Below are 12,842 nucleotides of genomic sequence, written 5' to 3' on the forward strand. Positions count from 1 at the left end.
AATATAGTGGTTTCTAACTGATGTCACATCGCCTTGTTTTTGTCACCTGAGGAGAAAAGCAGCAATCAGGCTGTTTGGGTTTGATCCCAGAGCACCGAGCTGGGTATATGAAGGGATGGGGAGAGGGGCTTTGAGTGTTCAGGTTACTGATCCAGCTGTTTGGAAAGACTTTGCAGAGATCTATGGATGTTTGCTACGTCATTAGGCAAAGTGAGAACCTCTGTTACACTAACCTGCTCCCAACTCCATCCCCCCCTGAACCTAACTACTCCCCAAATATAGCTTGTGAAAATGTTTACGCTGGCGGAGTGAAACAATGCTGCGAAGAACCATTTGTCATTTTTTGGCTAAGTACGATCTATCAAGCTTGTGTTCAGCACAACACTACCACATGCAGCAAATCGATCTCAGCGCTCTGTTTGAGAGCGATCTCTAAAAAATGCTTTTGTAGGCCCTGTTGCCCGAGCCTTTTCTTTCATTTCACGCATGCTTTCATGCAAGCTGAGTGAATTAAGCGGGGAGGACTGTTGTGGCATGCAGTAGGAAATATCCTGTTGCTGTCCTTGTGTTTAAATAGCCAGTGGTATACCAAGGATGGGGGCACCGGAGGATAGGCACCCCGAGGCCCTGTTACCAGCCAATCATAGCTCAGTGATGGATGTTGCTCAAGACCGCCAATATCTGCATCTGCCCAGTCACTCATTAGTCATTAGTATGCGGTACAACTAGAGAAATGGATATATTTCTTGAGATGTAATTGGTATCCAATATTGTTTAAAAGTACTAGTAACAAGTTAAAATGTTTTTCCCCATATTAACACACTATAAATAGACTTTCCCTCCAACTAGAATTGTCAAGTCAAGTTGGAGTTTACATCCATGTTTGTCCAAAATGTCATCACTTCATCATCTTATCCTATTAGACATTTGTGTGAAATTGTCATAACTAGCATATGAATTCTTGAGGTAAAGTCAAAAACCCTGTTTTGTGAGGTCACAGTGACCTTTAACCATCAAAATCTAATTGCAGTGGAAACCGCTTATAGTGATCACATCTGTCTGGGTCAAATTGATCACTATAAACGGATGATTATTATAACTGAATTTTTGTTGTTGTGCATCATTTCTCATGCAGATTACCATCTAATTGACATCTGTATATTTACTACATGAATACAAAGTAATGAAACGGGCCGCTTCGTTATTTGCTGGCTCGCTGACAATTCTTCTGCATTTTCCCTCACCAAGGTGAGGCATTGCCGTTTTTGGGCGGGCGTCGGTCTGCATGTGTGTTCTTGCGAATGAGACGTGCGTACGTACGTATGGACAACCCGAAAAATAATGCGTCCAGCGCAGAGGCATAAAAACAGAATCTCACATTAACTTCAATGTTTGCCAGTGTTTTGTAGGCAAACATACTGTCACATAGTCAGAGACAGGCAGATATATGTACAAGTATTTTGTGCATCTATGGGATATTTTGCTGGTGAGCGTATAGCCTGAGTGACAGCAGGTTGTTTGCTCAGGGCCTCGGAGTCTGTCTTTACTCCCCGAGGTGCTGCAAGACAGAAGGAGCTCAGCTTTTGTCTCCCCTCACATTAATCCTCGGCCGCTCGGTCTCACACCTGACGTATGTGCTCACACCTGTGTGTGTGTTGTGTTTTTGTGCCTGTGTGTTGTAAGTATGAATAGGGGGAGAGGGACGATTAGCGAGTTGTTTCCACTGCTCTGTTCAGTGGATCAGCTCACACCTCCGTTCTGTTTGTTATGTTTGTCTTGTCAGGGATCCACAGAGGACCCCAAATAGCTCGGGAGCTGCACGGGTCAGTTCACTGACACCAAGACAGGGGGCCGCTTTTCTCCATAACTTTTTAAGGAATTCCTTTAATACCTGAAGTGTGAAACAGACAGTGGTGGAAGAAGTACACAAGTAAAATCCCTGCATTCAAAATCAAGTGAAAGTACAATGTACTTAATATATCAAAAGTAAAGTACTGTTTTGCAGAAAAAGTAGAGTAGTAAACACCAACCTGATTATTCTGGGGGGGTCAAGACTCGAAAAAGGTGAGAGCCACTGCCCTAGAGCACCCGATTCTACAGTTAACAGCTCATTAAATGTGTGTTATCGGTCACTATACGCCTCATAGATACTTGAGTATATTTACTTGGTTACTTTCCACCCACTGGAAACAGCATTAGTGCAAAGCATGTGTATAAAACATTACCTCAACCGTAACTTTAGAGGAAAGTGTTGAACCTAATGCCAATCCTTCTATTTAACAAAAGTTACACTGTGAGAATACTGGTGACTGTGTGCAGATAATGTTATAACATCCAACGTTTGACACATCCTGTTTCCTGTTACCTTTGCAAGCCCTCCGGTGAGAGATGGACTTGGTCATGTCCCTGTAGTAGCCCTCCTTGCAGTAATGGCAATGGCGTCCCGCCGTGTTGTGACGGCAGTTGAGACAGACGCCGCCGCTTCTCCGGCCTGACAGCTTGTACAGCTCCATGTTGAAACGACAGCGGCGGGCGTGCAGGTTACAGTGGCAGGCTGGGTAGAGAGAGAGAGAGAGAGAGAGAGAGAGAGAGACGCTGAGAAATGTTGCCATGACATTTTACAGATCAGCTAGTCATAATGCTGATTTTCGTGTTTTCACTCCTGTTGCATGGTTACATAGTCCCCCTTCAGTTGAGAAACTCCAAACTCTTAAACTCATGAAACCAAATGCAGTGTCATCAAGCTGCAAAACACAGCTGTTTTTCTTAGCTTCTGAAAAGCTTGACATTTTGGAAATATGAGCTTTGTTATTTGACAGCGATGAACTCAACACACAATGTTTACAGACCTTTCAATTTGCAATTGTGGTGCAGAGCCAAATGCAGTTGAGATCCTGAGAACATGCATTTACTTGAAAGCCACCACAAAGTCTCAATCTTCTGGAAAGAGTTTGTCATTTTCAGACAACAGGTTATTGGAACAGATGGCGTGGCTTGGCCTGCTTTGGTCTGGCTTGAGAATAATGGAGCCTCTAAAAGAAACGTCCTGGTTCAGGCTCTCTTTCGCTTGGCCACCTGCTTGTGAATTTAACCTCTGAACCCCGGTGATGTCAGGCAGGAAAACTTTCTTCCGCTCTCCCACACATCTGAGGGACTGCTGATTTATTGTCATTTCTATTTTCACTCGTTAATATTGACCTCAAAGTTCATATTTCTCACGCACTGGATGCACTGCCACAATCTCAGCCCGCTCTTATGGAAACCCAAAGTGTTCAATATAAAATAAATAAAAAATTACACAAAATAAATAATCACATGAATGAATGTTGCAAAATTTATAAATGAACCAACAACTTGTGAAATAACTGAAGAACATATTCAAGCTAATTTCATTACTATAATATGCTATTATTCAAAATGAGAATTTTATTGAAATTAATTTGTATGCAATTATTGATGTTTTTATTTCATGCCATTTTAATGACCGTGGTGTTGTCACCTTTTAGCCCCTCTCTTAAACTAGCAACTGCTAACTGGCTAAGCTACCTAAATAAAGGGAGATGTCAGTGATTGTGTCTGTTCCCTCGACAAACAGCCAATGGGATTTTTCCTTTGGGCTTTGGATTATTGCAGAAAATAAGCTCTGTGGCAAACACACGTTTATGATACTTACACGTTTTGTTCAGCAAGATAATCTCCACAAATTAACACCACTTTATGATTTTTGAAGTGTGAATGCAATCACCAGAAGTAAAAGGCTAACGTTAGGCTATAATCGAACTACACCACGGTGGCATGAGTGCGAGTATACACGACAAGGCTGTGAAGGCGGAGGAGTCGGCGTGATGACGTTTAGTAGTCTCATTTAGCCACTTATTAGCAACCGCCTTTTTTAAGACACGTAAAAGCTTCAAATTTAACGATATTTATTGATATATTTTATGTCGTAGAACAAAACATTAAAATCCCTTAAGCTTGTGTTAACCACAGAACTTATTTCAGGCATCTAACTAAAAACACATTCCAAAAACCCACTGACCTCCAGACAAGGGAACCTGAGGTGCTAAAATACTAACTCATTTCTGAGTTTTAGGACTCATTCCTGTAGCACTCTATTACAATCCTGCAAAAGCCACAGATACCAGATTTTTTTCTTTTTTCTTTTGTAAGAGCATTTTGCATTGTTGACTGCTATCGGGATATAATGAGAATTTCAATGTTACCAACCCTACCTTTAAGAGAGGCGGGGACATATAATTGATTAAAGGTGAGAGGGAGGTGATAACACTCATGAAAAATGCTATTATAAAATAAAAAGTGACATGAAAGAAAACTGAGAAAAAATGATGTCATTGCCATTATGAGATCAAAGCTGGTGTTTGGAAAAAGGCCATTTTTCTATATCTTCATCTATGATGAAGTAAAAATTAAAAATGATTAGTTATTTGTTATTTCACAATTACTTATTCTATTAATATTGAACACTGTTGGGCACCGTATTCTCCATTGTTATCCTCCTTGTGATGTTTTCCCTACTATGTCACTTTTTTCCTATGTTAGGCTGAATCATGCACGAAGCATTCATAAGATCGGCCCTCACAGTGCCTCACATTTCCGTAATCTCTCCATCAATGCGCCCATCTTAATGTTATTACAGGGAGATGCTGGCGATAAGACTTTCACATATGCTCCACGTTCATCAGTGGTCTGAATCACGTACAAACCGACTCACACCTGCCGTTAGGGACCAGAGCTAGCAGGTGGTTGGGATTCAGAAACACTCCTTGTGAATGGGGGGCCCAGACGTCCACACACACACATGCACACACACACATGCACACACAGAGGTGTTTGGCAGCTGTCACAGGCTTATCTCCCACACTACCCTCCCCAGGGCTGACCCAACACACACTACACCAAGCTTTGAAGAACACACACACACACAAACGCTCCCTCCTCCCTTTCCCTCTTACTCTTTACTGCTCTCTTATCCCAGATGTTATCTCCACTTAAGGGAAGTGTGAGGGAAAATGCAGCGGGGCTTTTTTCATGAATAGGAAATGGAATGCTCTTAGTTTTTCCGGTGCTGAAGAAAGCCGATGCTGGTACTGTACTTTCATCTTCCAAAATATTCAGAGACAGATGTGTTTATTGTAACACCGCAGCCGCCACTTTAAAGAACACAATTACTTTTTAAGAACCAGCCAGAGACAAAAAATTAAAAAAAACTAAAGCGGGATATACATCACCATTTATCTCTTTTTCTTGTTTTTCAATCCAGCAAGCAAATAGATGAGGTCTGTGATTCTTTGGCATAAATCGATCTGAATCTGTCTCTTTGGAGACTGGTCGCTCTCAAAGGTAAAAATGCACTTTCTTATACGCGTGTGTGTGAAAGTGTCATGAGATAAATAATCTCCACAGCTGTCCCCAGGTCCTTCTAATGAACGCTGTGCTGTCTCATCCACACATCCCCGCTCTGCTCACTGCAGTTGTCGTCCAGCAGGGACAACAGCTTGGGCGCTGATAAGCCGTGTTTAGAGCAACAGGCTCCAAATGCCCCTCGCAACATCTGTCGCACGTTTGCCAGATAACTGAATTATGTACTATTGAAAAGTCAGGGCACGGGTAAACCTTCCTGGTTTTGTTCTTCAACAGTTTGGGCTACGTGTTAAGAAACCCAAAGAGTGAAAGGATGTGAAATCAGTAAGTGAAGAATTTAGAGCCTTTTTTTTTTTCAGATGTACCCATACGGTCCTGTCAGATGAGCTCATATACCCCTTCATCAGCATCACCAGTTATGTTCCAACATGTTCATTTGAATTGATTTTAAAGTGGATATTATTTAACAATGTATCTTCATACAACGTTCCTATGATATCTTTCACACATTCCTATACACAATCATTGATGCCATGAAAATACTACAACATAATAACGCGTTTACACAAATTTGTTTTAATGCCACTCATTTCTTTAACGCATTAACACAACTTGTGATTTTTACCTTCTAGCGGGCTCAGTTTTAAAGCTAGAGTGAAGATACTGGTATCATATGAAACTAGAAAACCTAAGGAATCCATTGGTAACAACCATGTCATACCATGTCTAGCTTGTTGCGAAGGAGGTTAATTAACGCTCCAAACTTGCGCAAAATTCGTGCAAGGAAAAACTGTCCATTTTCAAAGGGGTCCCTTGACCTGAAAACGGGTTCTATGGGTACCCACAAGTCTCCTCTTTACAGACATGCCCACTTTATGATAATCACATGCAGTTTGGGGCAAGTCATAGTCAAGTCAGCACACTGACACACTGACAGCTGTTGTTGCCTGTTGGGTTGAGTTTGCCATGTTATGATTATAGCATATTTTGTATGCTAAATGCAGTACCTGTGAGGGTTTCTGGACAATATTTGTCATTGATTTGTGTTGTTAATTGATTTCCAATAATAAATATATACATACATTTACATAAAACAAGCATATTTGCCCACTCCCATGTTGATAAGAGTATTAAATACATGACAAATCTCCCTTTAAGGTACATTTTGAACAGATAGATATGATTAATCACAATTATTTATGGACAGTCATTTGATTTATTGTGATTAAATATTTTCATATAAAAAAATGCCCCTTGTGTTTCTCTGTATTGCCAACTAATTCATGCTTGTGAAAGCTCTTTTTTATTTGCTATGTGTGTTTCTTAAACACTAGTAAAAATAGCAGTAAGAAGAAAGCTTATGAGAAAAAATTAATTAGAAAAATACATATATTATTACAGAATCATATTCAAGGAATGCCTAGATTTCACCTTTCTAGTGAAAAACTAAATTGAAATTCTGAATATAAATTGAGTTTATACAAAGTAAAGGCATGGTTACTGCAGATCAGCTGCTTACTGTGATTTTGCACTGGACTTGGATTTGCTTTCAAGGGCCTACTTAAAGCAGTGCTATTCCAATCTATTTATGTTCAAGTGCCATCTATCAGGCTTAGCGAAGGAAGCGCTCGTGGTGGGTGTGCATATTGGATGGAAATTACGCATCCCACGGCTCGGTGGAGGCGGTTTTTCGCTCCGTCTACAGAGGAGAGCAGCACACTTCAGAAACAATCAACCGTCTGTACATGATGATCTGTAATGAAATTTGGTCATTAGGACTCAGCGCCGCAGCGGCAGATGTTTACCGACCCTGTCAACAGGTGTCAGAAGATGTTTAAGCGTACAGACTGAAGAATGCACCGCTTCTTCAGACGCGGAGAAAGATGGAATTCCAGTGCGATTGTTGTTTATTCAGGACCAATTACTCTCTCAGTGCGTATGATCCTCTACAGTCACTCATACTGTGAGCTGACGACGTGTGCCAGATCAAACAGGGTTCATCAGAGCCTGCGATCAGACGAAAAGACAACACTTGGCCTTTAACGGATTACAGAGCCATATTTTCATGACAACAGTTGGTTTAGTGGTTGGATATTTCAGAGACACGCACACACAGAAACATAGAAACTGTACTTGCTGTGAATGTCTCTGTGAGTTAGACAGTTTCACGTGTTTCTTTAAGGAGGGTGCATGTTTCGCTTTTTTTAGTGTACTACTACACACATGCTGTTGAAGTTACATCAAATACTTGATTCTGAGGTCTCACTGCAAAGCATATGGAGATTATGCAATGCTTGCGTAACACCTGTATGGTATATGTGGGTGATGTTGCAGAAGTGTCAAAAGAGTTCATTAATATCCATGAAGTGGGTATGCATTTTTTTATTTTGCTGTGTTTAAAAAAAACAGTTTAGATTATAGCTCATACATTATAGGGTAAGGATATAATTTGAATACTAACTGGAAACTACAGTCAGGGATGAGTTTTTTTATTTAACAGCCCACATACCCTGGACTTACACTATAAAAGGGGAGCTTTTTCCCTACATTTTCAATGCTTTGTAGTGTAGTATCACTTAAAAGTAATAGTTATTACCTCAGCTGGTAATTATATGACAAGACGTCTTTAACATCGGTTTTGATTGTTACAGATAAATCAAGTATATTACTGCTCTCCAGCATTTCATCATCATTATAAAAACGTGCACATAACAGTTGTATAGATAGAGCTATAGATGTGCACATATTATCTGGCTTAGGTTAATGTTTTGTCCCCAATAATAATGTATATTATATTAATAATGATAAATAATACTAAACTATATTTAAAAACCTTTTACATTGCAAGGTCAGATAGCCCTCGCGGCCATGCAGATGTGACCAACCAACCATGAATTGGCCTTTACTCTGCCCTGTAATTATTAAATAGGTAGTTAAAAATACAGTGTATTTATTTCAACCAGATCTCAACAACAGAACTACGATCACAGTAGGAAATAAAAACACTTAGTTAAGGAAAAATGTTATGGTTGGGCTTAAAATAAGTACGCAAACTAAGTACAGATGCAGTTTGGTGCAAGTTATAGTCAAGTCAGCACACTGACACACTGACAGCTGTTGTTGCCTGTTGGGCTTCAGTTTACCATGTTATGATTTGAGTATATTTTTTATGTTAAATGCAGTACCTGTGAGGGTTTCTGGACAATATTTGTCATTGTGTTGTGTTGTTAATTGATTTCCAATAATAAATATATACATACATTTGCATATAGCAGCATATTTGCCCACTCCCATGTTGATAAGAGTATTAAATACTTGAAAATCTCCCCTTAGGGTACATTTGGTTGATTCATTTGCGATTAATCACGATTAAATATGGACGATCATGCGATTAATCTCGATTAAATATTTAAATCGATTGACAGCCCTCCTGATATATGTACCCAATAGTCCATATCCTGTATAAATCATTAGACAGTAATTTGTGAGTTGTAATCTGTTACCAGAACTGTAATGGAGCTTTGATGGATGAAGTCATGGCTCAATCCTTTGCTTGAAACTGGGACGTTGTATGCCTTGCTGATCAGGCAATGATGAAGTGAATGATTATTTTTATAGTTTTATTCTCTGGAAGTAGTTCCACTGTGGGATTATAAAGACATCACTGGGAGTCACTGATCACATCATATTCCATAAAAAGAGATGGCATAAATATATCATTATAATACTGGAAGGCTGGAAGCAAATCAGAAATGATTTCTGCTGTAAAGGTTCAATAAATCAGTCACGAATAGAGTTTTATAGAGAATGGTATTAGCTGCCATGGCTATAAAAGGGCGCACTGAGACTCATCTTTATTAAAGCCAAAACTCCAACAAACACGCATTTCTGTCACACGGCATCCGTGGACTTTCTCTGATGAAGCGCGTTTGATTCGGTAACGCACAGACATGAAAAAGCGAGCGCTACGATCAGTCACCCTCAGCTGCTTCCAGGCCGACTTCCACCTCACGCACGTTTCCCACAATAAATATTTCGATCACACATCACTGCAGCAGCTGTGATTTTTCGCGAGGACAACAACAAAAGACCTCTGCAACCCGCTCTCCAGATGATTAATCTTTTTACAAGTTTCCGGACTGCTTTTGATGATTTGACTCGAAGCAAAAATATGTAAACAATGACAGAGAAACAATTTGGAGCTGTTAGAGGGAGATTTCTATCTCGCACGGAACGGAGCGGGTTTACGCAATGACCTTTAAGGACCGCTTCATCAACCCCGTCACCTTGGTATCACATAAACAAATACAGCATCAAAACAATGTGAGCCAATATGAGAACGATTTAAAGACCTACTTTGATCAAGATAAAATAGAGATGGCACGGCTAAGACAAACAACAGAGCTGGAACATGAGGAGGTTTTAATGAGACACATATTAGGGGATGTTTCAAAATTGAGAATACTGAGTTCACTTTGCTGCACCTGCCTCTGTGCTGAACAGGGCTGATGCAAGGACATCAAATAGTGGTTCCTTTTTTCTGGCTGAAGGTAATCATGAAAATCTCACCAATCAGTCCATAGTTCATAGTTATTACTGACGACAAGAACAGAATCAAGGTGGCATAAAGTGCATGGCGCTTCTTTCCCAAAGTAGAAAACATGACAGGTAGTAGCTGTGTAGCTACAATAAGCAGCTATTACTCTATGGCCTGTCATATAGCAAACAAGTGGCAAGTGAATAACAAGTGAAGGTTAAAGCCAATCTACAGTTGCCTTGAGATGCAGTTCATTTAATGGCCACTAGATGGTGACTTCCAAAAAAAACCAACTCTATTGAAGTGGAAAAACTGCCAACTTCTCTGCTGAATTACAAAGTCAACAATTTTTTTTCTACAAGAAGTTTGGGTCTCAAGAGACAAATAGTTAAAGGAACAGTGTGTAACATTTCGGGGGAATCTATTAGTAGAAATGGAATATAATATTCAGAACTATGTTTTCATTAGTGTGTAATCACCTGCAACTAAGAATCATTGTGTTTTCGTTAGCTTAGAATGAGCCTTTCATATCTACATAGGGAGCGGGTCCTCTTCACGGAGTCCGCCATGTTTCTACAATAGCGAAGAACGAACAAACCAAACACCGCAGAATGCAAAACCATAGTACTGCCAGCCCCCATCTGACTTCTGTTGCTCCTAAAGTAGTGTAATTATGGAAAGGATTGCGAACGGCGTTACCACGGTTTTGCACTCGGTGGCTCACGTTACCGCAGTCTTGGAAAGGGAGGAGTGAGCGGAGGGGTACTCAGTTGGTTGCAATCTGCAACCACACCACTAGATGGCGCCAAATCCTACACACTGTACTTTTAAGACATCTGTTCCTTGACAACATTGGACATTTGGGAGAACCCATCATGCAGTTTAGTTTGTATTCCACTCAGAAAGTGGAAGATAGCAAGCTAGGTTAACTGCCTTCCACTCGGGATGTTGAAGCTAGTTAGCCTAGCTAGTTAGTTCAGCTAGTTAGCTTAGCTTGCTAGCGTTGCCACTGATCTCACTAGACGTCACTTTTCATTCATGTTATTTCAACACCTGCAGAGTCATCAGCAGCTTTCACACACTCAGCGTTGTATTTGTTCAACATTACAGAAAGAAGGAGGATCTAGCTAGCGTTAACTGTCTCTGTCTTATGGGTCCAGTTGTGGCAACAACAAATAACCAGACAAAATTCACAGCAACAAATGGCACTAAGCAACAGCTTAGGTCCCAGACTGGTTAACATTGGAATTAAAGTGATACTAACATTTTTAGTACTCGCCTACACAGACAATGCACCAATCAAATTACCATTACAGAACCGGAACCAATAATTCACGTACCTTTGAGAACACTAATGTAATAGGTGCTATCAACGCAGAAAAATTAATAAAACCTGAATTTGTTATTTTTGGTAATCACAACTTTGACCGAATAATTACACAAGCCAAACAAACATTAAGTCTATACTGATTTTTAGCAAAAAAAATTCTAATTTCAGTTTGACATATATGCTTCCCTGACTTGTCTCTCAGGCCATCACATTTGTTTGTCTCCAGGCCCCACCACATTGCCTACCCAGGTGGCCGGCCCATTCAGGTTAAGACAACCAAATATGGCTGCCAGTATTGGGAGTGCAGACTTGGGCTGAGAATCTGCTCCTGTTAGCAGCTCTCTGGCTAGTCTAGGACCAGTGTCAACTCATGGAAATGTATTCTGGCACATTGCTCATCACAAGTCTGGCTTGAGTCCGGCAATTAAGCGAGCATGATGGTGATGCAATTTTATCAACCTGGGCCTATTTGCGTTTTTTTGGCAAGAAACAGCTGAGCAGATGCACCAAGCGGTAACCACACACTTCAAAACATCCTTTCAGAAGTCTTTAGGTGATATGACATTGTTTTTTTTTCCTGGCAAAAACTATTACCACTATTCCACTTCAGAAGTGATATCAAGGGCAAAAGGCTAACAGAGCAGTTTAGCTGCATCTGCCCGGTTATATACGGACAGATGCTATCAATCTAATGATGCCATCATGGCCAATTTGGCAACAACACCTCTGTTCCCTGTGGGGAGTTGTGTCTGCTCTGCTACCATAAACAGCACACACAGAGAAACATAATGACCCATCACTCAGCTCACCTTTCACCTCTGAGGAGCTGCCAAACCGCACAAGAGTGCACTTTGTGCCCCGAGACCAGATAAGAGATGAAAAGGTAAAAGCTGAGCTAATGAATTGAGTTATCCTCGAGATGAAAGGCTATCTAAAGCCATCTCGCTCCTCTACCTCACCCAGGTCTGAGCACGTTCCTATGTGTCTGTGAAAAAATCTGTTGTCCAGTTTTAGCCTGAGGGCACGTATAAACTGACAATGATGTCAGAAATTATTGTTTTACTATAATTTAACCGAAACCATGATCTTTCCCTGACCTGAACCAAAGTGCTTTGCCACATAGTGCTTGATTCACTCAAAAAACATCGCCTGTGAACATAATCCAGGTAGCATTTACATTTGTCACGTAATTGGGAAAACAATTGTGCTCCACACAGAGAACAAATTATGTATGATTCCACCACACATGATTTAGTCTCCTGCATCCCAGTCATCAGGGTGCTCTAGTCTTTAGCGAGACCTCTTTAACTAGACCAGTGGTTCCCAACCTATTTTCCTTGAAGCCCCCCCTACTTGTATCTGAGAAAAGCTGAGCCCCCCCTCCACATTTTCTGACATCATCACCCTTAAAATAAGATTACAAATCCTCAAACAAAATCCACAATTTGAATAAGGTGATTCAGTGTATTAAATGAGTCAACTTTCTTTAATGAATATAACAGTTTCGTCAACATAGAGTGATGACGTCTTGATGGATTTGAAAAGAACATTTTTATTTACTATAATGGTGTTGGAGTCAAAATAGATTTTGTG

At 40.4% G+C, this 12,842-nt stretch overlaps 1 protein-coding gene and 1 long non-coding RNA gene across 2 annotated transcripts in view; one reads left to right on the forward strand and one right to left on the reverse strand.

Moving 5' to 3' along the window:
• LOC119502294 overlaps window positions 1-12,842 on the forward strand; it is an 85,716-nt gene that overhangs the window by 53,506 nt on the left and 19,368 nt on the right. The window lies entirely within an intron of this gene.
• Window positions 1-12,842, reverse strand: part of ntn1b (netrin 1b) — a 59,228-nt gene that overhangs the window by 19,490 nt on the left and 26,896 nt on the right. The window contains exon 5 of the mRNA XM_037793171.1: window positions 2,366-2,554. Within this exon, the coding sequence (XP_037649099.1) occupies window positions 2,366-2,554 (189 nt within the window). The remainder of the gene's footprint in view (window positions 1-2,365; window positions 2,555-12,842) is intronic.

This window comes from Sebastes umbrosus, chromosome 14 (assembly GCF_015220745.1).
Source record: "Sebastes umbrosus isolate fSebUmb1 chromosome 14, fSebUmb1.pri, whole genome shotgun sequence".
NCBI classification, from domain to species: Eukaryota; Metazoa; Chordata; class Actinopteri; order Perciformes; family Sebastidae; genus Sebastes; species Sebastes umbrosus.